The 27,604-nt window shown below is 37.6% G+C and overlaps 2 protein-coding genes across 3 annotated transcripts in view; both read left to right on the forward strand.

Moving 5' to 3' along the window:
• Positions 1-18,666, forward strand: part of adgrd1 (adhesion G protein-coupled receptor D1) — a 31,496-nt gene extending 12,830 nt beyond the window's left edge. For both annotated transcript variants that reach the window (XM_055224310.1, XM_033973388.2), the window contains 12 exons: positions 13,120-13,193; positions 13,525-13,648; positions 14,926-15,029; positions 15,105-15,216; positions 15,308-15,461; positions 16,480-16,546; positions 17,043-17,109; positions 17,194-17,285; positions 17,371-17,497; positions 17,578-17,619; positions 17,701-17,793; positions 17,878-18,666. In XM_055224310.1, the coding sequence (XP_055080285.1) occupies positions 13,120-13,193; positions 13,525-13,648; positions 14,926-15,029; positions 15,105-15,216; positions 15,308-15,461; positions 16,480-16,546; positions 17,043-17,109; positions 17,194-17,285; positions 17,371-17,497; positions 17,578-17,619; positions 17,701-17,793; positions 17,878-17,973 (1,152 nt within the window). In that variant the 3' untranslated portion in view covers positions 17,974-18,666. The remainder of the gene's footprint in view (positions 1-13,119; positions 13,194-13,524; positions 13,649-14,925; positions 15,030-15,104; positions 15,217-15,307; positions 15,462-16,479; positions 16,547-17,042; positions 17,110-17,193; positions 17,286-17,370; positions 17,498-17,577; positions 17,620-17,700; positions 17,794-17,877) is intronic.
• Positions 18,667-19,153: 487 nt separating this feature from the next.
• ulk1a (unc-51 like autophagy activating kinase 1a) lies at positions 19,154-27,476 on the forward strand. Its single transcript, XM_055224311.1, has 27 exons — positions 19,154-19,627; positions 19,704-19,796; positions 19,937-19,978; positions 20,718-20,750; positions 20,843-20,879; positions 21,367-21,540; positions 21,654-21,727; positions 21,809-21,910; positions 22,477-22,535; positions 23,547-23,629; positions 23,704-23,754; positions 23,841-23,923; positions 24,002-24,104; positions 24,359-24,419; positions 24,490-24,579; positions 24,679-24,804; positions 24,899-24,963; positions 25,065-25,153; positions 25,263-25,360; positions 25,436-25,539; positions 25,646-25,723; positions 25,797-25,951; positions 26,064-26,239; positions 26,319-26,437; positions 26,516-26,673; positions 26,750-26,885; positions 26,970-27,476. Exons 1-27 carry the CDS (start codon positions 19,538-19,540, stop codon positions 27,011-27,013), a joined length of 2,523 nt encoding a protein of 840 aa, XP_055080286.1. The 5' UTR covers positions 19,154-19,537; the 3' UTR covers positions 27,014-27,476.
• The last annotated feature ends 128 nt before the right edge of the window (positions 27,477-27,604 follow it).

A 27,604-nucleotide genomic window follows, 5' to 3' on the forward strand; every position in this document is an offset into this window, starting at 1 on the left:
TTCTGAGATCGGGACGGAAACAGCACTGCTCCTCCTGGATCCGTGGTCGGATCAGTCGAATTCTTCTCTCCAATACCCTGGAATAGACCTTACTGGGAAGGCTGAGGAGTGTGATTCCTGTGTAACTGAAACACACTCTCTGGTCCTCCTTCTTACACAGAGGGACCACCACCTCGGTGACTTCAGCCAGGGTGATGGATGAGTCTGCCTCCAGGTCCCCAGTCTCTGCTTCCTCCTCAGAAGACGTGACAGTGGGACTGAAGAGATCCTCAAAGTATTCCTTCCACCATCCAATAATATCCCCAGTCAAGGTCAGCAGCTCTCCACCCCCTGTAAACAGTGTTGGTCAAGCACTGCTTCCCCCTCCTGAGGCGTTGGACAGTTTGCCAGAATCTTTTATAGGCTGTCTGAAAGTCCTCCTCCATGGCCTTCCCGAACTCCTCCCAACCTCGGGTTTTTGCCTCTGTCACCACATGAGCCATGGCACGCTTGGCCTGCCGGTACTCATCAGCTGCCTCAGCAATGCCACAAGTCAACAAAGCTCGATAGGACTCCTTCAGCCTGATGGTATCCCTTACGACCACAGCACCATTGACAATAGAGGTGGAAAATATGGCCCACTCGGAATCCATGTCTCCAGCCTCCCCCAGAATCTGGGTTGGTGATCCCCCTGACAGAGTCTGCCAGACGTTTCCAACAGACCCTCACAGTGTGCTTGGGCCTGCCAGGTGTGTCCGGCTTCCTCCTCTGCCAGCAGATCCAACTCACCACCAGGTGGTAATTGTTTGACAGCTCAGTCCCTCTCTTGACCCGAGTGTCCAAGACATGTGGCCATAGGTCAGATGACATGACATGATTATCGACCTCCAACCTAGACTGTTCTGGTGCCACATGCACTGATGGACACCCTTGTGCTCGAACAAGGTGTTTGTTATGGACAAACTATGGCTAGCACAGAAGTCCAATAACAAAACACCACTTGGGTTCAGATTAGGGGGGCTGTTCTTCCCGATCACGCCCCTCTACATTTCACTGTCGCTACCCACGTGGGCGTTGAAGTCACCTAGTAGAACAATGGAGTTACCGGCCAGGCCACTGTCTAGTACCCCTCCCAGGGACTCCAAGAAGGCCAGGTACTCTGTACTGCTGTTTGGCCCATAGGCCGACACACCAGTGAGAGACCTGTCCCCGACCCGAAGGAGCAGAGATGCGACCTTCTCGTTCACCGGGGTGAACTCCAACACGTGGCTTCTGAGCTGTGAGGCAATAAGCAAGCCCACACCAGCTCGCCGCCTCTTCCCGCTGGCAACGCCAGAGAAATGGAGAGTTCAGTCCCTCTCAAGGGTGTTGGGTTCCAGAGCCCAAGCTGTGCATGGAGTTGGTAATGCTCAACCTCCCGCACAAGTCCACGCTCCTTCCCACTCAGCGAGGTGACATTCCAGGTCCCCAGATCCAATCTCCATGTCCGGAGCTCCGGTTGTCGAGGCCCCACCTTCAACTACTGCACAGATCTCTCTGCACCGGCCCCTCACGGATACTCTCACTGGTCGTGGGTCCACGGGAGGACGGCCCCATGTCACTTCTTTGGGTCTGGCCTTGCAGTGGTACTCATTATGAAAGGCTTCTGAATTGCTCTTGAACTGACTAGTCCTCCACAACCTGTTTGCCATGGGTGACCCTACCCTTCTGACATCATAGCTCCCAGAATCAAGGAGGGGATGTTGTCGTGTTACACTTACAATTGTTTCTTATTTTACAGAAATCTTGCGTTTCAGTTTTGTTTTTGTTTTTCCTGCTCTTACAAGAAGGTAAAGCTCCAATGATTGGGCTGGAGCCTGCAACTGATGTATTTTTAATAGCCAAAGCAACAGGAGAGATTTTTATAACATTATGGGATTACAGGGTATTTTAGGTCAGCAATTTTGTTTTCACGTATACAGTACTGAGTAAAATGCAGCAAATATGCTTTAATGAATACTTCTTTGTTCCATAAAAGTCTCTGTAATGGCAATGGTTCTTTTAAGTCTATAATATACCTTTCTCTATGGCCCAAATAGACAATAACGTAATTTAAGCTTCATGCAGCACATCCATTCTTAAAAGTGTGACACTTCTTGCACAGTACAGTGAGTTTTTCCTTTCACATTAAAGCAGTGATTATTTTTAATAAAGCATGGTGTAATGTTGCACATGCCAAAAATGTTACGCTTAACTTTGCTTCATAACTTTGATGATTTATATTTAGGAGTGGTACAGTCTTTTGGCATACAGTTATGTGGGCAAGCATAAGTCATAGAAGTTTGTAGTGGTTTGCTCCATAGACCTGTTGTTGGTCAAAAACAGACTATTTTGGGAATTTTAATGACTTTGGCAGCTGGTGGACACTTATCACCTCTCTCAGATGGAGCCAGGGAGTTTAGTACACGCAGTACAGTATGAGGCAGACCTTTTCTGTCATTGTTTATGCTGCTTTTTAGTGTCTGCACAAGAGCGGGTTTAAAAATGTCACTCCTGGCCCCAGTTGTGTGCTGATTTGCAACTGTCCTGTCAAGTTGACTTCATTAAAAGAGACCTATGGCGGTTTGTGGCAGGACGTCCTGGTTACAGTGACTTGGGGGTGTAGTAAACATAATTCAATGCCCTACAAAGTTGTATCAACAACACAATGTTAACATAATGATATGCATAGGCCAATAAAAAAAAAACAACATAAAAGTACTCAAATGGTAAACATGCCCAGACCCGGGCTCCAAAAATGCATTATGTCATCCCAAAAACAATTTGACTAAAGACAAAGCTAGAAGAAGTGGTAGTAGTCAGATATTTTGATTCAGATAAAGCTGCACTGTATATCTGCATTTTTTATATCAGATATACATAACATGGAAAGTATGTATAAAAATAGAAGACTAAAATTAGAATAATCAAAGGGAATTGATTTGCAGCAGTCCTAACAATGTTTTAAATAAAGTTTTCATTCCTGACCTCAAACTCTTTGGTCTATGGATAAATGCTCCAGCTTTTTTCACATCCCACAAAAGATTTCCACAGAACTGTACTTCTCTCATTTATTCCTGTATCTGGACACCTGTCTTAATAACATATATCGTTATATGAATTGATGGAGGTCACACTTGTAGATCTAGTGTCCTGGTGGCCTTGTTCTGTTGATGAATGCCCAGTTTTGGTCAATGAATCAAACCAGTGAGGTCAGGCCATTCCCAGCTGGTTGGCTCACCCGTGTCTTTGTATGTTTGATATGCATAGTTTTATCAAGGCAGCTAAAGACCCACAAGCTTTCTCACGCCATTGGCCTGAGGTGTTGATTAGACCCTGGCTCCATCTGTGATTTATTGCAGCTATCTGAGTGTGGTTTTGAGACGGTCAGAGAGAAGAAAGAGGAGTTTGGGAGGAGTCGGTGGTCTGTGGTTAAACATTACATACATGTAAAGGTTCCTCCTCCTCCCCGTCTGTGCCCCATCACACTGAAACTGACAACATACTGAAAAAGACTGAAGATAGTTGTGATATTGTGCTCTATTAAAATGTCTCAGTGCTACAGTGCTTTTAACATTGTAGACAAATCATACATGGTGACAGGTATAAACTTTGACTAAACATACTGTAGCAAGACTGCCTTAATTTCCTGATACATTGTACTGTAATTTCCTGATACATTGCAGATTTTTAGCTTCAGTGGAGCTTTAATTTATCATTTACATTAATTTCCAAATTTCTTATATTTTATATATATATTTTTTTACATCATATTTTATATTATATTTATTAAAATATGTATAATTGTATACATATTTAACTTGAATAAGCAACAATTGTGACAATTCTCCAGAAGTTATTCTGGAGATAGTCATGTTTTTATCTGCATCAAAAAAATAAAAATTTTTTTATATATATATATATATATATATATATATATATATATATATATATATATATATATATATATATATATATATATATATCATGTTTTTATCTGCATCAAAAAAATAAAAAAAATTATATATATATATATATATATATATATATATATATATATATATATATATATATATATATATATATATATATATATATATATATATATTTATTTATTTATTTATTTATTTATTTATTTGTTTATTTGTTATTGTTGTTCATTTTAAATAATAATACACAGTAACTCATTAAAATATAATATTATAATATATAATATAATATTCCTTAGTAAACTAGTTATAAGATGTTAATAAGCATTATTTGTTTATAAGCACTTATAAAGCATTAACTAACATTTGTAGATGGCTTAATACTGTGAACAAGACATTAACAACAAAACATGTGTGCATTAATAAGTCACGGAGAATGCATTTTTAAGAGCATTAATAAGCTGGTTATCATACAATTTTCAACAACCAAGCAATTAATGGGTTATGTAAGCCCTTAATAAATATGCTTAGAATATGTTTATAGTAGAGGTTAAATTTACAATGCCTTTATTATTATCTATACTACTTTTGTAACCGTGAATGAAGCTCAAACAAACAAGCCTGTTAACAAGTCACAGCTTATATCAAAAGTAGCCGAGGGACAAATTAAAACCTTGACCGGAGCATTGGAAGTTGCAAAAATCAAATTGTAAGCCAGGCTCTAATTTTGAGTGAAGACCAAGAGAAAAAAAATCATGAAAGACAGCTCAGTAGTGCCACCTCAAAAATTGATTTTAATGGGGTCAATGAGAGCCTGGCAAGGGGAAAAAAAAATCTACATAAAAATATGACACTGCCCAAGAAATTGAACTAACTCTAATTTGAAAATACACAGCTGTACTTTTCCAGTTTTTATCAAAACACTTTTGGCTAAAAAACGTGTGCGATTCACAAAAACAAGATCTAAAAAATATTTTATTTACCATGACAACACATGAGACCAAAATGTTGCACAAGCTATTTAATTATAGAATAGACATGTCAGAGTCAGGCCCGCGGGCCAAATTTGGCCCTCAATATAATTATATTTGGCCCGTGAGATCATATGAAATATGTATTAGAGCTGGCCCACCGGCCACCATGCCAATATAGCTCATGCACCTCTAATACTACGAATCCCTGAATGCTTTGCACGCCGGCCCCCGCCACTTCTGATGACACTTATTAGCATCTGCTACCTGTCGCCTCACTCAAATTTAATTCAACCCCATTCTGAAAAACATCCAAATGTTGTTGAAATTTTTCAATGTTTAGTTTGGCCTGCGATTTGGTCACAGTTTTTAATTTTGTAGCTCTGTGAATTTGAGTTTGACACCCCTGTTATAGACAATGAATAGGGATAGGGAGCTCTACTGGAGCATGAGTTTAACTAGTCCAGGGATCTCCCAGACTCTTCTGAAGAGCAGAGGACTCCTGAAGAGTAGGGGGATCCTGAAGAGCAGGAGGTGCAGATCTCTTCCACCTTGAGGTCAGGTTGGGGCAGAAGGGCTCCACATGCTCCTCCACTTACTCGTGGGAAAACATGTGGTTGATCCTCGCCATGATTTTTAGAACAGTTTGGTTCTAAATACAGTCTGAAAAGTTAACTCGCTAGAGCATGTTCCCCAGAGTTTCAGTGACACTATTGAGGACATGCTGGGTCAGTCATGCTGAAATGCTTAGGTCAGATGATGGTATGCTGAACCAATCTGCTTCAGGCTGTGGGACACCTTTGGTACAACCGCCAATGCCACGTACCTGTGCTGGAGCAAGCAGGGACAGTCCTCTGTCTGCTCAGACAAAGAGTCAGAAAACTTACCGATATCTCTAATTTTGAGCTGGTTTAGATCATCCCAAAACTGAGTCAAAGAGAAAAATTGACCTTAGTGCACAGGACTGTCACAGGACTGGATTTACTGGCTTTAGAGAACGTTGAACATCGTACCAAATTCAGAAGAGATTTGACTTCCTCCTTCCTCTTTACCATCCAGCTCAATCTCCGACAGCCTGAAGACATAAACAAATATTTTTTTTTTTGTGATCTATACCATCAGATAGTGGTAAATAAACAGTGTAAGATTTACTGAACATGGATGGACCTCTTTCCCCACTCCAACACCGCTCTGGTTATGTGGTCCATAGTGACAGCAGAGGAAACCAGGCCCACTGCCTGCTGCCTCAAGAGCTCCAGGACCACAGCAATCTGAAGTACACCAGAAAAGGAAACACTTTAGCATTCACTGGTTTATTATTTCCTGGTAAAAATTTTAAAAAGATTGCGATACTTTACTTTACTTGACTTTATACGAGGTCAAGTGCAAGACCCGGAGACCTGTCTTATATCAGGATGACGAACAGCACCTGTTGAAAAGACATGATAGTGCTAAATATGTTTACTATTGTTTAGCTTTAGTTTTTTCACTTTACCAGTCAACTCATTTCGGTTGGAAATAAGTTAGAAAAAGAAGAAAGTGTCTTACCCTGATTGGTTGATAGAGACCCTTCTGTTATAATCAAATTCTAAGCATGTTTGTTAAGGGCATGTTGAACATAACCCACTAATCACTTGGTTGTTGAAAACAGTATAATAAGCATCTTATTAATGGTCTTTTAATTATAGTATCCTCTTTGGCTTATTCACACACACATGTTATGTTGCTAATGGCTTATTAACAGTATTAAGCCATCCACAAATGTTAGTGCTTATAAATATTTTACTGAGGTACCGTATTTTAAAGAGTTACCTAATACACTTACCCCCTAACAATTTAAGCAATACTATTAAGTACCTTCAATTATTTTGTTTGCTGGGCCTGTGTAACATGTAGGAAAGTGATTTAGTCTTAAGAGAAAGCTATGGTTCATGAATTGTAGGAAAACATGTTGTTTTGGACAAATAGCACTTTATTCTTTGTATTTACAGTAATCCCCAGTTTCCATACATTTTGCAGTATCTTGTGGCATGAGGGGAAATCTGGTGGAAGGAAGGGAAAAGGTCAGGCCTAGACACATCTCTTTGTTTCTGGCTTGTGTTTACAAAAATGTCTAGACTTGTTGGAGCTCTTTAAAGCAATACATTGATATAGTAAGAATTAGAGTTACAGCACATTGTGATCTTTGAGCTTTAATCATTTTGTTGTGTTTTTGAGAGCCAGTAAGCTATCAGTTCATTTTGCCACAATAATAAGCACTTCTCATCGGCAGTCTTTTTATAGCTTGCTGCATACGCCCAGTTTAGATGTTGTGGGCAAAGGCTCTCCTCTGCTTTTCTACCCCAGCACACCCAGCATGCGTACAGCTACGCACATGCAGCCAGTGAGAGCCAACACCCTAATCAATCACAGATGGGACAGCAGCAATGCCAAAAAAGATCTGGATTGCATCTTTGACCACTCCTCCCATTTAGCACCCATGTCCCATCGCCACTCCAGGACCACCATTTTCTGCTAAAGCTAAACAGATATTAAGTATTGGGCCATTGGAAAATATTTTGTCTTACGCTTGAGTGAAAAGTGTTTAACATAAATATGCAACTACAGGCAGATCAAATTTTACTGGCCCCATTTTAGGCCACAATGAGTAATCAAGATGTGCACAAAAGGAAAAGTAATGTTATTTCAAATGGCTAATGACTCATGAAGAAATGAAAGTGGCTCTCCAAATAATTACTTCAATATTTAGTAAATAGACTTCACAAGTTCTGAGTTACTATGGAAAAAATAGGACCTGGGAATTCTGGCAGGTGTATGATGCTTTTGACATATAAACACACCTTGCTTAGGTTTAGAGAATACACCTCATTTGTCAACAGAGGTGGGAAATACTCAGTTACATTTACTCAATTATATTTACTTCAGTAACTTTTCAAAGAAATTTTACTTTTCAGAGTACCTTTCTAGCAGCATACATTTACTCCTACCTGAGTAATATATTTTGCCTTGTAACAGTACTCTTACTTGAGTAAAAGTTTTAGTTCCTCTTCCCACTGAGAATAAACCTACAGCTGACAAAAGCTGAACATATTAAATTATTTGAACATTGGTGTTTCTTGCACTGCTCCTTCAGATATGATTTACTTTTTCTCATTTTTGTGTCTGTTATTTGAAAATACTAGATTTTGTGCATTATTTAATGTTCTGTCCTTCCAGTTACATTTTCAATTATATATCAGATGTTATGTCCATGTTCTGTTACTGTTACTCTCACGTGAGTACTAGTTTTCCATACTTCTTTACTCCTACTACTTTATAGTTCTACTTGAGTAATATTATTTTGACATAACGTTGCTCTTGAATACCCACCTCTGGTTATCAGGGTTTATAGGGCTGGTACTATTTATTTATTATAGAATAAAATTGCTGACCACTTGAATCAATGTTCAATTATGAAGGATATTTAGGAGATTATATAAAATAGATAAACAGGTAACTATGCATAAGTTAACTAAAAGTAATAGCTTGTCCAAGTACCTGAAGTAGTAAAGAAAGGTTTTAAACTGCATCTGTGCTGCTAACCTAAATCAGAAACATGGTTTTAATGTGACATGTGGGAAAAAACATAAAAAACTAAGATCTGAATCCAATTACCACAACATAGTAACTTGGCGTATTTCGAGCCCAAACTTTTGCAGCCTTCATGAACAAAACAAATTATTACCCCATTACATGTTTACAAAATCATATTAACCATAACCACTCACCTTCATCAAAACCAACTAATGTGTAGCGGTGGTCGTCCCATTGTTTTGAGTGTCTACCTCCAGGACAGAGTCGACCACAGCTGCACCTCTTATGACTGCTCCCCTGACGCCATGACCTCACTCGAGGCTTGTATTATTGCTCCACATGTCGTACAGTAAGGCCCAAGTCTGATTGAAAAGACATGTAGGCCTGGACTCTGTCAGGGGCACCTCGCTTGGTCACTTTGGTGTTCAAAACGTGTGACCCAAAAGGGGATTTAAGTATGATTTTATAAGTTTGAGAATTGAGTAATGTTATACTGTCTGCTATTGTACCTACCCCAGACATAGCAGTGAAGCATTTCCTCTCTTTTCTAAATTTAACAGAGGTTTATGTAACTTTTTAAAATCTACGTTGGCCCTTTTTTATTCTGTGCAACAGTATTATTATTGTGGATCATTCGCTACATCACTACCAAGTTATTATTATTCAGCTCAATTAATGTAGAATTTAAATACACACAAACATGTTTTTTTTAATTTTCAAAAAAGTAAAGCGTAAATTATTTCTTGGTATTTACTACTACCATCACTGCAATAGGCCTATTGATCTTGACTTGTACTTGTTCTGCAGTAGTAATATTTACACTGATTTCTATTCCTGTGACTCCCATTTTTACCTAAACACAATAGTACTACTATTGCTAATTAAACTTCTAAGTGTTATCATAAAACATTAAAAGTTACCCAGTAGGCCGCATGTTCGATTTGGCATTGTTCTGTTATTGATTCAATTTTTATAACAGAAATAAACTCAATTGAACTTGTATTTCTGTGTAGTGCATAAATTGTATTTGACTTGGTTGCAAATCAAGTCAACTCCAGTCCTGCCAGGGCAGTAGAGAAACGTTTTGACTAAATTGTTTTAGTCAATTCTATGATACCTAAGTTAAGCAGTCCCGGGACTTGTTATAGATATATTTGTCTCTCACTTCCACAAAAATAATTTACCTCCATAATTCACCGTGCATTGGGGTCTAGGCCTGGTCACTTCTGAACCATTGCACAACAGGTCCACTACTTCTGCTGAAATAGCTTGTTGTTGTCATTACCTAAACAAAGCCCCACCTTCTTCATTCAGACCTCTCCAACAAAAACAGTCAGTTGTGTTAATTGTAATGTGGTTGTTTTATTGTCAAAATGAGTGTTGGGTCCTGGGTTTCATCTCAATTTACACATTTTCCAACATCTAGCTGCCATTTAAGATCTTGAGAAATCTTGTGTTTAGTGTAGCTGAACCACAATAGGGCACTAGCCAACTCTACCACTTTTGTGAGGTCTAACCCTGACAGACACTGCACAGAGAAATGTAGTGAGATTTCTTCAGTTGTGACGCATGTTCATGTTTACTTTCCCCCTTTATTTGTTCCAAAATGGTCATTAAACAGCTGAAGGAAGATATTTGGTTTGGTTAAGATCCCTAGATTTACCAGAATGAGCCAGCCAGCGTACCTCATACATGAGCCGTGAAGACAAATGTTGCTCTGTTTAGCCCTAGAAACCATCAAAAAGCTATCAGCTACCCTCCCCATAATGCTAAACATATTGCTCTTGTATAAGTCCCTATCACATAACAGGAGGAGGGTGATGCCGTGGAAGCTAATTTGGTCTGTGCAGGTTGAATGTACACATCAGTTAACTTCACTTTAAGAATGTTATTTAAAAGTGCACCGTATAATTTTTCTACAGGATCGCCTGCCACATACTTGTCTCCATGGAAATGTTATTATATTGAATGTCCTCAGCACAGCATTAAACATGTTTGTCTTAAGCACGTGGCTCACTGTAAGAATACATGTTTTTCAGTGTTATGTTAAATGCAACAAAAACACCTGTAAGTGCAAAACAGATAAGTGTAACTGTGGAACTTTCAAGGCATAGCTGTAACATCTGTATAAATACAAGGATGTGGTAGACCCTCTTTACATTCTGCACCATCAAACAGAAATAATATTAGAATTATTAACATAATAGATGTAAGTTGATGTATTGTTAAAGAGCTAAATATTTCTTGTTTTAATTATTCATGAGCATGTTTAGCATGAACAATCTCCCCAATAATGGTCTCTACAAATCCTATTGGTTCATACTATGCCACAAATATGACTTCTCTGAGGAAAATACGTAATTATTCTCCAAAGAGTTACTGTACAAAAAGCTTCATTGTTTTCAGACTTTGTAAACCTCCACAGCTGTAGGTAGTGTGGCTTTTAGGGTCCCAAACAAAGAAACACTTTTGCTATCTGAAATTTACCATCTTATATGTAGTCTCCACTCCTATGCTGTCGCTCTACATCACTCACCCATCACAAGATATTAATGATGCCTTGCTGTCTTACATAGTTCTTTATAAGCTTTAGAAGTATTTCAAAGGTTGTGGATGCTGTTCGGTCCTTCTGTTGCTAATAAAAATCTGGAGTTGCAATTGCAGATTTGGATAATAGTTGTTACAAAGGCCTCGAGGAACAACAAAGAGTGCTGAGCCAAAATGTATTTCAACACTACTGGATTGCAAATGCAGTTATAAGGAAGTTTGGTACCGGCATTGCTTACATGCCTGGTGTCAATGTATGTAACAGCTTGGATCTGGTCCCTATCACAGGGCCATGTTTAGGGCTTAATGTAGGTGATTAGTTTTCTTCACAGAGACATTACCGGTGACATTGTAAGGCTGCAGTGTGTGTGAATTTTCCCTTTCACCATTGACTCGATTTGCCATCTGTTTTCATTTACAGCCAACAGGAAAATGTAAGTTACTGAGGCCCACATGAGAAAGATACATTAGTTCATGGTCCTGGGCTGGTTTCAGCTTCTCTTTGTGGCCACATTCACAGTGTCCTCAAATGTGGCTTCAATCCCGTTTGTTCATGTCATTGTGAAAGGACCAAACTACATAAAGCTGTAGTCAGGTCATCTCAGTTCAATAAGTTTTATGTGTAAATAGAAATCATCTTTTCAATTGCTCATCAATTATCTTAAACAAACAAATTGTTAAATGGAAATTGTATTTGTCACAAGGAACAGCATTCACATCCACAAGCCTATAAATTATAGTAATCAGCATTCAAATGTCTTAAATAAATATATAAATAAATAAATAAATACATGCAGGACTGACTACTATGTGACCTATCCAAGATACCCAGGCTGTGTCTGCTGGGGGACAAGGAGCTAGTGTCTTATCTGAGCAAACCAGTATTCATAGTTATAAGTACTTGACTGGTGACATGTGCTGGGGTAATTTTGAGATTGTGAAAGGAACCTAATACCCCTACACTAAAATGTGGAAGGAAAGTATGCTGGGCATTGCTGCATTTGAAAAAATATGGGAAGTGTGAATAAAGAGGAAGGAGCAGTCAGTGTATTTTATGCTAATTTAGCAAAATACACCTCACATTTTTTAATATAAGGGGGAAAAAAACGCGCCTGTGTAAACTTGTTATGTATGTATTTTAGAATTTTAGAAATGCTTCTTTATCTGTTTATTTTACCATCTGGTTTTCAGCACCACTACCAAAGCTACTAGTTCATTCACTTTAATGACTGGAGATTGGAGTACATGATGGCTTGAGCACTTGCATCAGACAGAATGAGAGCATGCGTTTCCTTTGTAATCGGAGCCTATAGCCAGGACAGCTCGACTGTCAGCTTCACTCACTTTTTCCAGGAGGAAATCGTGCAGACAATTCATGCACTTATCCAGTCTGAGGAGTCGATGCTGGAGGGGGAGTAAGCCTAAGAGGTGTGTAGTTTTCTGTGCACACCCAGGCTGGCAATTAAAGCTTTTTCAGAGGAGCGATTGAAGAAAAAGGAGGGTAGTGGTCCGAATCTAATGCAGAGCCAAACCCTAATTACTGCATTCTTGTACTTTAGCCATTAGCTCACTGTCTCATGAGAGTCCAAACCGTATATGCAGGAATGACATGGAAAGACTGACATGATCAAATAAGATACTTGAAGACTGCTGACAGCGTTGCTTAGTAATAGTTAAAGTTATATTCCATTATCTAAATAAAATGCTGTGTCCCCCAAGAGCCAAAGTTTGTATCCAAATGTTTGAATCTCTCTAGCATATGGAAGGAAGGAAAGGCACAGGCCATTAAAGAAAGCATGCAGTATATACGTAAGACATAATTGCTTTAGATTTTGTTTCACTTAAAATAAACAAGTTGTGTCCCTTTAGATCATGTAAATGTATACAACCCAATTCTGTGATCCATTCCTAACATATTGAAAGAAGGAAAGGCCTCAATTTCGGCATGTCATCACTCTTCCTCTACCGATTTTATTCTGTTTTATTACAACAAAGCAAAGAGTTTTAATAGGCTCCATTTAACCGTGACTGGCCAAGCAAATGTTTTCCTACATCACATCATTTCAAAGATTGGATTACATCAATTTTATTTTTCTTCTCAGACAAAGGAGCAACAGGATCAAGTCTTAAACCAGAGCAATAAAATCTTCCTCTACTGTGCCTTCCTGGACTATAGGTGAGTCATAATTTACACAAAGCTGTTTTTATCTTAAGTGATGTTTTTCAAGCATATGCTGTGCTTGGATTGTTCAACATGGGAGCAATAACACTACTTGAGTTGGATAGGTGTATTTCCTTTTAAATCAGAAACATCTGTTGGTACAAAATATAGTCTCTTCAAAATCCCTTTAAATAAGTAAAATTTGCCAAAACACTATTAAGAAGCATAAATTGTATTATTCAAATGGGAATGCATTATATTTGGGCTCAGAGGGCTCAACCCCCCATTAACTCTAGCTCTTCAAGTGTGACAAATTGTGTTGCATTTTATATTTTACATTTTTCAGCTCAAAAGAAGGAGTATGGTCCAATGAAGGTTGTGTCCGCTCAGAGGGAAACATGTCGTATTCTGTATGTCTGTGCAACCACCTCACCAACTTTGCCATTCTCATGCAAGTCGTACCAATAGAGGTGAGACAAGCTACGGGCATTTTCATTTTGATAACAGTTTGGAATAACTACATGAATAAAAATCACTGAAGAAAGCCTCAAAAGATGACTCAGAGGTAACCCGTCCCAAACCTGAAGAAATACCAGTGATGGAAAGTTGGTGAATATGCCAACCAGTGCAGGACTTAGCATATTAATTGTTTAGTTTTTTTGGTTATTAGGCTAAAAGAGCTTTCAGTTAAAGGTGGTTTAATGAATAGATTCAAAGGAACTTGTATAACTGCGTTAAAGAAGTAAAGTAAATTAAATTAAAGTAAAGTAAAGTAAATTTGTTATACCGTAATTTGCCAGGAAATTGTGGTTTGGCACACAGATTCTGATAAACCAGTCCTCCCTCTTTTGACTTTGCTTTGGTCAGATATGTCAGTACATTTATATTTGGTCAGTATTTTACCAGTTACTTTACATGCGGGCATGTGGACAGCCATGGCTGTTTGGTGTTATTGCAAAGGTCTGTCCCCCAAACCACTTGAAATGCACTTTGTAACATTTGGGCTAAAGTCTTTAAAATCTAAAATGTTTTCAAAATTTTAAACTCTGTCCCTGATGTTGTCTTTAAATAGACAAGACAAGTTTTGACCACAGTGAAGAGGGCCATGGATGTATTTTAGGAACACCAGTTTATTTGATGCTATACTTTGCCTCAGCCACTCTCTACTTAGTGGGCTGCCGTACACCACAGCTGCAGCATCCCACAGAGCACTATTCTGGACCTCAGACTCCTGGCCTCATAATGACAAGGCACATACGAGCATGGGCAGCGGAGAATATCTGCCAAACACTTGAAATATCTGAAAAACTACTAAAACAACAAAATTTCTATTATTGACTGTAATATATGAATGTCATAATTTTTGTAAATTTTTGTTTGTAAAAGGATGTGATTTGGAGGAATAATGTTTTGTGACTTTTTTGTGTATGAAATGTTGACGTTTATACAATTTCAGTTGGAAACCATATGTAGCCACTTTTTTTTAATTTTGTTTTTATATAATAATAAATAAAATCAATTTGAAATAGCAATCGATCAATACAAGCCACACTGTTCAGCCCTAAATTAAACAAAGACAAAGGGAGTGACAAATTGTATTAAAACATAAGAACATAAGTAAGACATGAATAAGTTGCTTTGACTGATTTATTTAATTATTAGCAACACTAAATGTTATGCCACATGTTATAAAGATCATAATTTGTTTGTGATTTTCTGTGTTTTGTTTTATTGTCCTGACACAAAGCTCACCACTGGCCACCGGGTGGCACTCTCTACCATTGGTTATGTTGGCTGCTCAATATCCATCTTCTGCCTTGCCATCACTTTGGTCACTTTTGCAGTCCTCTCGTAAGTATACTGATCATATTTTTTGTTTAATAAGATAATTAAGTTAATAAGCAGTGTTTTGTTTTTCGTTTTTAGTTCAGTAAGCACCATCCGTAATCAGCGCTACCACATCCATGCAAATCTGTCCTTTGCCATTTTGGTGGCTGAAATCCTTCTACTCATCAGTGCTCGGTTTGATCCAGGCACTGTAAGTATTACCAGTGTACTTTCTCAATGCAAAGCTAATCCTATTTCTGCAGACATTATATGAAAATTCCTCTTTTTCTCTATCTCTATAGCTGTCTTGTAAAGTCATGGCTGTGCTGCTTCACTTCTTCTTCCTGAGTGCTTTTGCCTGGATGCTGGTGGAGGGCCTCCATCTTTACAGTATGGTCGTCAAAGTCTTTGGCTCTGAGGGAAGCAAACACTTCTATTACTACGGCATTGGCTGGGGTATGGCTCCTGGGAATAAAAGTTGTTTTTTTTGTTTTGGTTTTCTGAGGACAAGCAGATTAAAAAACACTTTCATTTAAAAAAAAATAAATAAATGTGCACAATTTAGGCAATTTAGTCTCCCATCTTTGCACAGTTAAAGTAGGGCTGCAGAATTTGAGAAAAGACTGAAATATAAACTCCTAAACTATTACTAGAATCTCAAGAACATGTTTGTAGAGGTCTAAACTACAAGATTGTCCTATAAAAAGACAAGACATTTTGGTCTTTACAGTACAGAGGATATTCTATTATATATGCAGCCTTTGTGATTTGATATTTGTACCTACACAAATTGCAATTTCAACTCTATTGTGATTTATTGTGCTGCCCTAAGTGAGACAAGAGAGTACACAAGCCTTAAGAGTACACAAGAGAAACATGCCCGGTACCAGTCCAAACACTGCTTTCACATCACCTTTTTCAAGCAACCTCTAACTTGACCATTTGACCGCATTTATTATGACTTGGTTAAATATCCACTTAAAGCAAATAAGATTGACCCGGTTACACCTGCTTTGAGTCAAGTCACTCTATAACAATTCTCTTCATGTTTATGTTTTTGAATCACAGCTGATTGACAGTTTAAAAAAATACAGATCATATTTCTGCCCTGTTTGTCTGTTTAGAGAATGCACTCTCATTCATATGTCAAACCAATTAGTACAAAAGATATGCTTTTTATGACCTTCTGGTATGTTTGATGTAGCCAACTATAAATAATCTGAGAATTCATTGTTCCCATTATTGGCTTTGACAATTTATTGGCACTTCAAATATTTTCTTTTGTTGCTGCAGATAATATAAACACATAAATCTTGTGTAAATCTTTCTAGCAGTGCATTATAAGCATTTATGTAGTCTAGACAAAGTTGCAATGAAAGTGAACCAATCCGCTGTGCAAACAATGACTTGGGCACAGTGACATTTTCTCTAAATTTATCTCCACCATCTGTGTTGACTTTATGTGTGCCATCAGGTTCACCGCTGTTGATCTGCATGGTGTCCATGACTTCAGCTCTGGACAGTTATGGAGAGGTGGATAAGTGAGTATGACAAAAATTAAATGGAAAAATGTAATGGAATGTACTGTGTCTTGGGCGAAACTGTGGCATTGCATGAAAGTGACATCAGCTGTGGGTTGAAATTGAAATCCTGGCTTGGTGTCACTCAAAGCTTTTAACATACTTTGAATGATGTAATATTTCAAGGACAGAAAAAAAAGAAAAAAAAATGTCTTGAATTTAAACATACAGATAAAACAAAGCAAACTTTGTCAGTTCGTATTTGAATAAACTTTGTATATTTTGTTATTTTACCTTTTATTTTCAGTTTCAGACAGTTTATAATTTATTCATACATTTGACTGCAAGTTGTAATACACCTCAGTGATAAGGTCTCATTTGATATTTGCCTCGAGCCCATATTTACCCAGCTGTCTTTTACAGCCACTTGTTTACTGCCTCTTGATTCACAGTGATTTGGGGTTGTACCTTTTATACTGATTGATGTGCAATTTCCGTGTCTTCTCTTTTTTCATAGCTGTTGGTTATCACTGAAGAACGGTGCCATTTGGGCATTTGTCGCACCAGCGCTCTTTGTTATTGTGGTAAGTACCAACATCAGATTTGTCAGGTTTTCACAGTCCACAATTTAATTTAATAAGCTAAACCTTGTTGTATTTTTCTTTCAGGTGAACATTGGCATTTTGGTTTCTGTGACAAGGATCATATCTCGCATCAGTGGAGAGAATTATAAAGTTCATGGAGACGCTAATTCAGTCAAGTGAGTTCATCAGTTAAAAAGTACTCACTGATGAATAACTCTTGAACAAAGTCAACATTACCAAACTGTTTTTCTTTGGTGCAAGGCTGACAGCAAAAGCAGTGGCTGTACTCTTGCCTATTCTGGGGATTTCTTGGATCTTTGGTGTGCTTGCTATCAATACACACTCTTTAGTCTTCCTATACGTCTTTGCTATATTTAACTCATTGCAGGTAAGTGACAACACAATCAGGCTCCAATCAACCAGACAAGAAACCATTAATCTAAATATGTTTATTCATATTTTCTGCAGGGATTTTTTGTGTTTTTGTTCCACTGTCTTCTTAACTCTGAGGTATGTTTCTTTTAATTTTTTTATGTGTAAAATGATTTATGGTGTAATTTAATTAAGCTATACAAAGGTTCTATTTTACAGGTCAGAGCAGCATTCAAGCACAAAACCAAAGTGTGGTCACTAACCAGCAGTTCAATTCGTAACATCAATGTGAAACCTTTTCACTCCGATATTGTACGTTTTTAAACTTTTTTTAACATGTCCCATACTTAACTTATGAACACTTAGAATACCTTTTTGCCTTTTCTTTATTTTTAGATCAATGGAAACAAAGACGGTGTCATTCCCACTAAAATGAACACATGGGACAAAAGCGACAATTCAGCCAATCGTATTGATCTCTCTGCAGTATAGGTCTAATAGAGTAAATTTTGTCACTGAAGGACTTTACATTCAATGAATAAAGTGAGAATAGTTTAGTAAATGTACAGACAAACAGAATCGAGGTACTGTGCCTTTTAACAAACTTTTGAATATGTTGTGTGTCTATGTGTATGCACCGTAAACAGGCTGACTTTTGTGCTCAGTTCATTCCATTTTGTTCATAGAGAGTCCAACATCTAAGAATATACAATTTTTTAAGAATCATCAAGTTGTTTTTTTTTGTTTTTTGTTTTTTTTAAATGTTGCTTAGAAAAACAGCACTGTCAAAAACATAATATCCACAGTGAATGTGATAGGAAGCTTCTCATTAACTCTATATTTTGGCTCAATATCTATTTCAAAGAAGAAGATTGCTTTGCAAAGACCATCTGCTGCTCTAGCGAGCCATAAATAATGAGTTTTTGACTAAAATTGTATTTATTTATTATGTGATGTGAAATCTTTCCTTCTTTTCTATTACTTTTGCAGAAAAGTCATTGTGTCATTTGTTTATTTGTGTGTGTCATATTTTATATAAATCTATTGATATTTTGTTGTACCTCACATAGATAAAAGCTGCATGCCCTGTCCTTGTGGAGAAAGGTGCCCGATTGCTGTGAAGGATCTGTGGCTATTTGATTATCATATTTTAATCCTTTGTAAATAAATCTTTTGGTACTTTGATTCCTTGGTTACTTTCCCAGACTATTGATGTTGTGTTGCTATTGTGTGTCTACTGTGAGGAAAGAGACTTATTTACTTATTAAGACTTACTGTACCAACAGTCTACAATTTCAGGATTCACTCACTGTGACTGTACTCCTTTTCATGTCATACTTAATTGCATTTTATTTTGAATACTTTCTCATGGCACCATGTTCTTTGCTTTCTTGTTATTTTAGCCATTAAAATGTTTGGACTAAAATAGTTGACGTTTTACTTTGAAATGGCCTTCTCTATATTAGAAAATATTAATATATAGTCTTTACGTATATGTATATTATAGACTCTCTATTTAGTCAGAATGTTTATCTAAAATTGGGCACCATAAAACAGCATTTGTCAAAAATATATTTAGCAATTTCCCATAGCTGTAGTTTTAAAATAGAGCTGCTATTTTACGACATGTCCCTGAAGGCACCGATGCAACAATGTTGCGCATGCGCACTCTGACACGTAAATGTTTTGGAAAGATGAGCAGCGCCTTCTAATATCGGTACAGACTGTCACAAGTAGTTTCCATGTTGATACGAGCGGGTATTTATGGTGCTATTTCTTATGCATTGATTATTCAACATAGTGAAAAGATTAACTGTAAGGCGTGTAATATTTAAACGAGGGTACGATATTATTATTTGTTTCCATTTTAGGTAGATTGTTAACTTTCTTACCGTCGACAACCTCTTTGTGAGTTTGTTATGTTTCTCGTGGGATTTTGTATTTTTCATCAATGAGATGGGATCAAGCGACATTGTGAGAGTGTCGTGGGATTGTGTTCTTGCTTTTCTTAAAAATACAACTCCATAAACCTGCTGGAAAGCTTGGTTTCTCTGCCATGGAGTCTATTGGGAAGTTTGAGTTCAGCAGGAAAGACCTTATTGGTCATGGAGCCTTTGCAGTCGTGTTCAAAGGCAGACACAAACAGGTAGGTTTTTGGATACGGGTGCTGTTTACACCTAGCAATGAATTGCAGTATTACCATTTATAATCTATGTTACAAGAAACGTCACTGGGAAGTTGCCATAAAGTGCATCAACAAGAAAAACCTGGCCAAGTCACAGTCACTGCTTGGTAAAGAGATCAAAATATTAAAGGTAATATATTTTTTAATTTGGTGGAAATTTATTTTAATTAATCCAATTAAAATAAATATGTTTTCCACGTATATATTCGGAGTGTGTTTTAGATTATTGATTTTCCACTTAAGTTATAATTTTTCCCTTATTTCATCCAGGAACTTAAACATGACAATATTGTTCGACTACTTGAATATCAGGTAGGATATATTTATCATCACACACACATTTCCTATCACATGCTGCAAATGTTGTAATTTCTTGGCATCAAATTTAAATTATTAGGTAATAACATGCCACAAGCAAAACTACCGCATGTGTGACTAGTGTTTTTCCCACTTCTCATCTTTCTTGCACCTGCCAAACAGCTAAACATGCATGAGCTGATACAGCACGTTGCAAACAGGTGACAGCTTGCAACTGCCCAAACAACAGCTCATAAAACGCTTGAATTTGACACCGGTACAAGGCAAATGTAAATAAAGCAAATGACCTAGAAAGGAGAATGTATATCGCAGTACACAGTATGATTGGGCCATCTGTGTAAATGACTGAAAATGTTACTATTAAACATAAATATGCATGATGCAACCCCTTGTTTTTCACATATAGTGAAATTGACAGCTCAGGTTGCTTACTTATTCACCCCTCCTGGTGTCACCTCACAGTCTGCTTATTTTTCAATGGAAATACAGTGGCCTGTTAAATTTAGGAGGCGTCACAAATAGTTCAGAGGATAAAATGGTGTTTGGTTTCAGATTCTTAGGATAAGTCTTGTCACCAAGAATCATTGGAAGAGCTGTCAGTGAAGCTCCTAGAAATTGTTGTTGTGTAACATTGTACACCAAAAATGTATAAATTGAATAAAGTTATAAAAACACACAAAAGTTCAACTGTCAGACACTGTCTGTCACTGTAATGGTTTGTTTTATTCAACAGGAGATTGGAGGCTGTGTGTATCTAGTTATGGAGGTGAGTTTAAAAATGACAAAAAATATTCATAATAATGACCATGGCTCACGAGTTTATTACACATATTATTGTTTGTTTCCTTATGTTTATAGTACTGTAATGGAGGAGACCTCGCTGAGTATCTTCACTGTAAGAGAACTCTATTGCATTTGCTCTCACAATTTTTATCAATTGCATTATATAACAAAACCCCCAACATATATAAGATATACTAATAACCCAGACACATTTGGTATACAGTAATCAAAATCTGACTTGATGTTAAAGCAAAAGAATCAGCCCCATCTTAAGCTTAATGATATTTATTCACAGGCTAAATTTGTTTTCTTGATGTCATTGAATCCCATTTGTCTTTACCCCATCTGTTGCCAGCTTCTGCCATTACACCGAGTTGCCCAACTTGTGCCATTGCCAGGAGGCACAGAGCAATTCGCAAAACACAACACTCAGTCACACTTAAAGCACACTGAAGTCCTAAAGCACACTCATGACCTTAAACAACTGCTCCCCCACCCCATTTTTGTGGCATTGCTAGATACAAAATTTTGCACTACCCTTCTCCTTTAATATTATCAAGTACAAAAAATGTATCTAAATGGCTTCTTTTGACACCTAGCCAAGGGCACCCTAAGTGAGGACACGATCCGCATATTTCTACAGCAAATAGTTCAAGCCATGAAAGTCCTACAGGGGCAAGGCATCCTGCACAGAGACCTCAAACCCCAAAACATTTTGTTGTGCCATGGTGAAGGACGAAGAACAAGCTCTCTCAACACCTGCATCAAAATAGGTAAAAAAAACAAACAAACTAATGAACAAACTGTCTGATCCAGCTTTTTATATGTGCCTATGTTTCCATATAAGCCTTGCCATATTCTGATGCATTTTTTGTTTGATTTACAGCTGACTTTGGGTTTGCTAGGCACCTCCAGACAAACACTATGGCAGCCACATTGTGCGGCTCTCCCATGTACATGGTAACTATTATCATCATTTACTTTTCTTTGAGGGAATTAATATGTGCCTTATTTGGAATAATTGTGTTTTTGTGTACACAGGCGCCGGAAGTCCTCATGTCCCAGAACTATGATGCAAAAGCAGATCTGTGGAGTATTGGAACCATTGTTTACCAGTGTCTGACAGGAAAGGCCCCATTTTACGTAAGTTTTAAATTGTAAATAAATAAAAATAACATTAGATGTCTTCTACAAGAAAATATATGATAAACACAATTATCCAAAACTACAGGTAAATATGTTTGAGTGTTAAATATTTAACTATTGATCAGCATCTGTTATAGAAAGACTTGTTTTCCATCAACATGTCTCTGATTCAAGAGCATACTGTTGTGTCACAAGTTCACAACTGACAGTATCACCTTCTCCTGTTCATATGGCAGCCGCATCACACTACATTATTGCTGGAGATCTTCGAGTGGTATTTTTGTTTAGACAGGCCACACTGCGGAGCTGAACTGATCTCTTTTGGCCAGGCTAAATCCTCTTTATGTCTTGTCGACAGCTGAGGAAGTTCCTGGAATATGCTGTTGATTTGACCCTTTTCACCTAATTTATAGGCTATACCAGTACTTTGAACTCCTCTTCCCTGAAAAAGAAAGGGACTTTGTCCCCCCCCCCCCCCCCCCCCCCCCCCCCTTAATATGAGTATTAACATATCTACTGATCTAGGAATCATTCCCCTTTGCACATGTTTGTATGTTGTTTAGGCCAGCACACCACAGGAGCTCCGTCTTTTCTATGAAACCAACAGGACCCTCTTACCCAGGTTAGTGCTTTGCAACAACAAACATTCTAACACGTGCTACAGAGACAGATTTATTACAAGGAAGCTTACACATGTTGTAATGAGTGCCTCTGCCTATAGACTTCTCAGTTTACTGACGATCAGTTTACCATGAACTCTGTGACACAAGGAAATGGAAATCATTAGCTTGGTACATGAACACATGTGTCAAACATGCACACAACATGCATGCACAGCTAGGGTAACATACATGGTATCTAACACCTTATTGTTTGCATGCCTTTATTTTATCATAGTTTATATTTACTATTATTATTCATTGTTTCATGCTGCACCATATTGCTGAAGCAAATTCCTAGTTTGTGAATTGTGTCCACTGTCAATGGGAATAAAACTTATTCTGATAGCAACAAACAAATGGCATAACCTTGTTTACATTACCATCGGAAAAATGTGTAGGACCTCTGAACAGTGAATGCTTCTATAAAATATAGTTTGTATACATAAACCATTTATAGACAATACTGAAGCATTGCAGTATGATTTGCATACATTCCCAAAATGGTAGTAAAATCACTGTTTAATTAGACATTATATAAAGCAGCAAGTCTGAGAAATTTCTAGATTGCTTATTTACTCATACCTGTAGATGTTTTGCTTCGATGAAAACAAGTCTTATGATGTTTTAAAAAAGACCTGGAGGGTGTTCAGAGTGAAGCGTAGATTGGTTCCCTACTGTTGGTGGCTGCTGTCCAGACTTATCTTTGGAAGAGATAAAGTTTGTTGTATTCCCCTGTTTGTGCATGTGTTTGGCCAAGACCGTTGTTTCCTAATCATTTCTATTTATAACCTTTAAGAGCTGCATGTTAGAGGGTAGTGCGGCTATCATTTTCCACATGACCCACATAACACCACAGTTGTTGCTAATACATATACATGGTGCTAGCCATGCCAAGTGTAGCCATACATATACATAAAAATAATACAATTTTGCAAACTATGGAAATAAATGTGAATTTGTTTTATTCCTAGCATACCAAAGGAGACATCTAGTAACCTACGACATCTCTTGTTTGGACTGTTGCAGAGAAACCCTAAAGATCGCATGACCTTTGGTAAGTCCTGATATCGAAGGGTACTTTTTATATTTCTTGATCACCCAGGTCTCACATATTCTTTACCCTTACAGATGAGTTTTTCCACCATCCTTTCATAAAAATGGACTCATCATCCAGAAAATGTAGGTACAGTATCCTATAATTATCTTAGTATAAACCAATGCCTAATTCAGATATTTACATCTATACATACTGTATTATTCAACAGGTACACCAACTACAGTGATGTCATACCCAAGCAGTGGCTCTTCCAGTTATGGCTCCTTAGCCTCGCGTCCTGCCTCCTCTCCAGTTGGTTTCAGACAAATGCTTCTTTCCTACTTAAATAGTTGTTATTTGCAATAAAATGTGTTAAATGGAAATTCACAGGACCCTTCAGGATTCCCTGAACAGACAGGAGCTGAAGAAGATCATAATAGGAATGTTTCATCCTTCACAGACGAATATGTCATGGTGCCGACCCAATCTCCCAGTAAGATTGACCATAATGAATTATTTAATTTTAAAACCATCCCTATTTCACTTGCCCTTACTCATGTGCGTGTTGACAGTATGAATATGAATGTTGAGTGTGGGCAAGAATGGAAATTTGGCAATAGTTACAATGTATTGTCTTTACATGCAGGTGCCTCACGTAGATCAATTTGCATGCACTGTCCTGACCAAAGAAACTAATTATAGTAATAATTTACTACCACATATCAAGTCATATATTTAACTTCTCAGGTGAATACATAAGTGATGTGGAATCTGAATCACCCATTGCAAGTTGTCTGATCAATAGTGGGTGAGTTTCACATGTACTTTTCCCAATTCTATATAACTACTATATAACTTCTATATAAATATTATTACAGAGGCTCATTGGTGTTGGATGTCAATAAAACAACACTAGGTAGGACACCACCACGTTCTCCGCTCCTTTCCCATCCCTGTACTTCTGACAAGTAAGAAAACATCTAGTAACTACAACTGCTATTGGGTTGTCTTTTAATTATTTAAAGTACGTGCTCTTGATGGTCTACTCCCTGCTTCCATTTAATCAGCAAACCTTTGACTGCCACTCCTCGCAAGTGGAACCGTTCCTTGCCCATTCCTGTGCCCACTCAGATTCACAATTATCAGCGAATGGAACAGAACCTGCAGCCAGCAGGTTTGCATGGCTCTACCAGGCATGTGCCACCCCATCAGCTATACAGTGTATCCCTTATTGTAGTTGGTATGTATGTATATATGTAGCTATTTACCTTGTTTTCAAACTTTCAGAGTCAAGCTTTGTTGTGCTAAAAACAGCAGTCTGCCTTCAGAACCACAGCAATCTTCTCCTGAAGGTGTGTTAAACCTAGTAATGCCTTGCACAGATTAAGGGCTCAAAGAGTCTTGTCCCTTTTTTCTTTCAACTGTAACATAAAACATGTTCTGTGTATTTTAGATGGTGCTACACCACAAGTCCTTGAGCCGACATTACCGCTCGGCACCAGGACTTTGTTGCTACCTGATATAAAAGATGGTCTACTGGGGGTTTGTATTTATTATTTAATTAGTAGAACGTCTATGTAAAATTATTTCGTGAAACTAATTGCTTTTGAAAGAAAAGTTGTGTGTTGTTTCATTTCATTATTTTCATCAGGCCCCCAGTAACTTGCACAAAAGGAGAAGAACAGTTGGGGACTTGCCATCACTTCGCCAGTGTCTTCCCTGTAATAACAACGAAGGGCATATTAAAAGGTCAGGGCAAATACATCTAATGTACCTTATTTCTACAGGCCTTAAGTTTACACTAAACAACTGAAACATTTATAGAGCAATAAGCACTGCCAGATTATCTGACATGCTTCTGAAAGCAACATATGAAGCTACTGTTTTGGATGGAGGATCACAGGACAGCCTATTTGAGACTGATATGGGTAAGAAATTAATGAAGTACCAGCTGTTAAAAGGACTAGAAAATAAATGGCATGTTGCATTGTTTTAGCACCATCTTGTGGTTAAATTATGTTTCTTTTTTACTAGATGGCTCCCCTGTAACTGTCTTCACAATTGAGTCCCCAAGACGAGCAAGTGTTCCAGCTGACACAAGGCTGCTACATGGTATGTTCACTGTTAAGTTTTAGGTGTTCTTTATGCTGTTTTTTGCTTATTGTTTATTGTCATGAAACTGTAGCTGGCTCACCCAACTATAAGAGCTCTCCCTGGCTGAGCAGTCGCCCCCTTCAGAAAGGAAATCGTAGAAATAGTGAAACTGAAGATATGGATGACAGTCCACTGACCAATGTGGTGTTTCATCTTCCACAGCTTCCTGAAGATACACTGATGGAGGTATAAAATCATATTTATTGCCCTGAAAGTGTATTTCTGTACTGTAAATATTATATTGTTCATTCAAGTTCTGCTATTTAAACTGTACGTTGTTATTGTGCTTCTTTTCCAGCAATCCCATACAGATTCCCTGAACAATCTACGTTTTACTCTGGCTTTTGTCCACTGCATTATGGAATTGGCCATGTCAAAGGATCCAACTTTGAATACAACCAGCAGTCCTGATGTGTCTTTTTTGGAGCAGAGCATATTGACCGATCAAATCACCCTATTAAGTCGAGAGTGGAGGTATATATTATGGAAATAGATGCTGTTTTTTCCTGTTCTGTACTTTCATCATCTTGTCCATTTTGATATATCTTTGCAGTTATGCCAGTCAATTAGTGCTGTACATGAAGGCTGAAGATTTTCTTTCATCAGCCTTACATTCTGCCAAACAGGATATCAAACAAGGCCAACTCCTCCCCTCTGCAACAGTAAAACAAGGTAATGATGATGGCAATATTGAATATACCTCTTGATTAGGTCAACATTTATATTTTTGGGATATTATGTTTCTTCTAGTAATTCGGACACTCAATGACATGTACAAGTGCTGTGTGTCCTACTGTCGCTCACTCAATGATCAACTGCAAAACTTCCTTCTTGATAAACAGAAGCTCTTTGATCGCTTTAATGGACTAACAGCAGAGAAGCTAATTTATAGCCACACTGTTCACATGGTGAGCTCATAATATTTAAAAACGGCTACATACAACAGGTTATATGACTTGTTTTAACAATATGTGATGTGTTTAGGTACAGTCTGCTGCTCTTGATGAAATGTTTCATTATGGGCTAGCTTCGATACACAGATACCATAAGGCCCTTGTGCTTATGGAGGGCCTTTCAAGAATCCTCACAGAAAAAAATGACATTGACAGTGTGGAGAAATGTATGTATTACATTTATTGTCATAATATATACAATTTTACCTTTTTATTCTCGAGATTTGATTAGAACTGACTTTTTTTAACAGGTAAGCAGTGCATTGAGCGGCGCCTGTCAGCTCTTCACACCTGATGTTCTATGTGTATGTCCAGAAATATTTGCCGTTTTCAGTCCTTTTGCTGATTCAAGCACTTTATCACAGGAACTGACCGTGTAGCTTATGTTAATTTCCCTTGTATGGCTTTTGATTTATATTTTATTATGCAGGGCATACTTGAACTCAGTTGTTGTAGCCTAATTATTTAATTACTAAATATGAATCAAGTTAATAATATAATGTGTTAGATTTGTGTTTAGCATTTTGCACAGGCATACATCTGAGAAGGTTTTAAGTGGAGTTTACTTGAAACAAAATGTTTATTGTACAGTATTTATTTTTAACTGAACTGAGCAGTGGAATTGTACTTGATTATGTGTGTTGTCACTTTCAAGTTTGGTTAAATTCAGTCTCACACTAACTCTGGCGGTGTGCTGTTCCTTTTGCAATTATATTTTTTGTTTTATTGTGAAAATAAACATTTTACCCATATTTGTATATTTTCCAGTTGCTATGTTTGATTATGAGAGTTTAATATCTAGGCAGGTATTTACACGAACATACGTATTTGTCAAAAGGAAAAGTAAACACAAAAAACATCAGCATGCACACAGAACTACTTCCGG

This window comes from Periophthalmus magnuspinnatus, chromosome 9 (assembly GCF_009829125.3).
Source record: "Periophthalmus magnuspinnatus isolate fPerMag1 chromosome 9, fPerMag1.2.pri, whole genome shotgun sequence".
Taxonomy (NCBI): domain Eukaryota; kingdom Metazoa; phylum Chordata; class Actinopteri; order Gobiiformes; family Gobiidae; genus Periophthalmus; species Periophthalmus magnuspinnatus.

Bases quoted from the DNA above. Each gene is read 5' to 3' on its own strand.
- ulk1a (XM_055224311.1), top strand. From the start codon at position 19,538: ATGGAGTCTATTGGGAAGTTTGAGTTCAGCAGGAAAGACCTTATTGGT. The intron at 23,630-23,703 runs GTAAGTCCTGAT...TTACCCTTACAG, and splicing joins TAAAGATCGCATGACCTTTG to ATGAGTTTTTCCACCATCCT. The intron at 23,755-23,840 runs GTAGGTACAGTA...ATTATTCAACAG, and splicing joins GGACTCATCATCCAGAAAAT to GTACACCAACTACAGTGATG.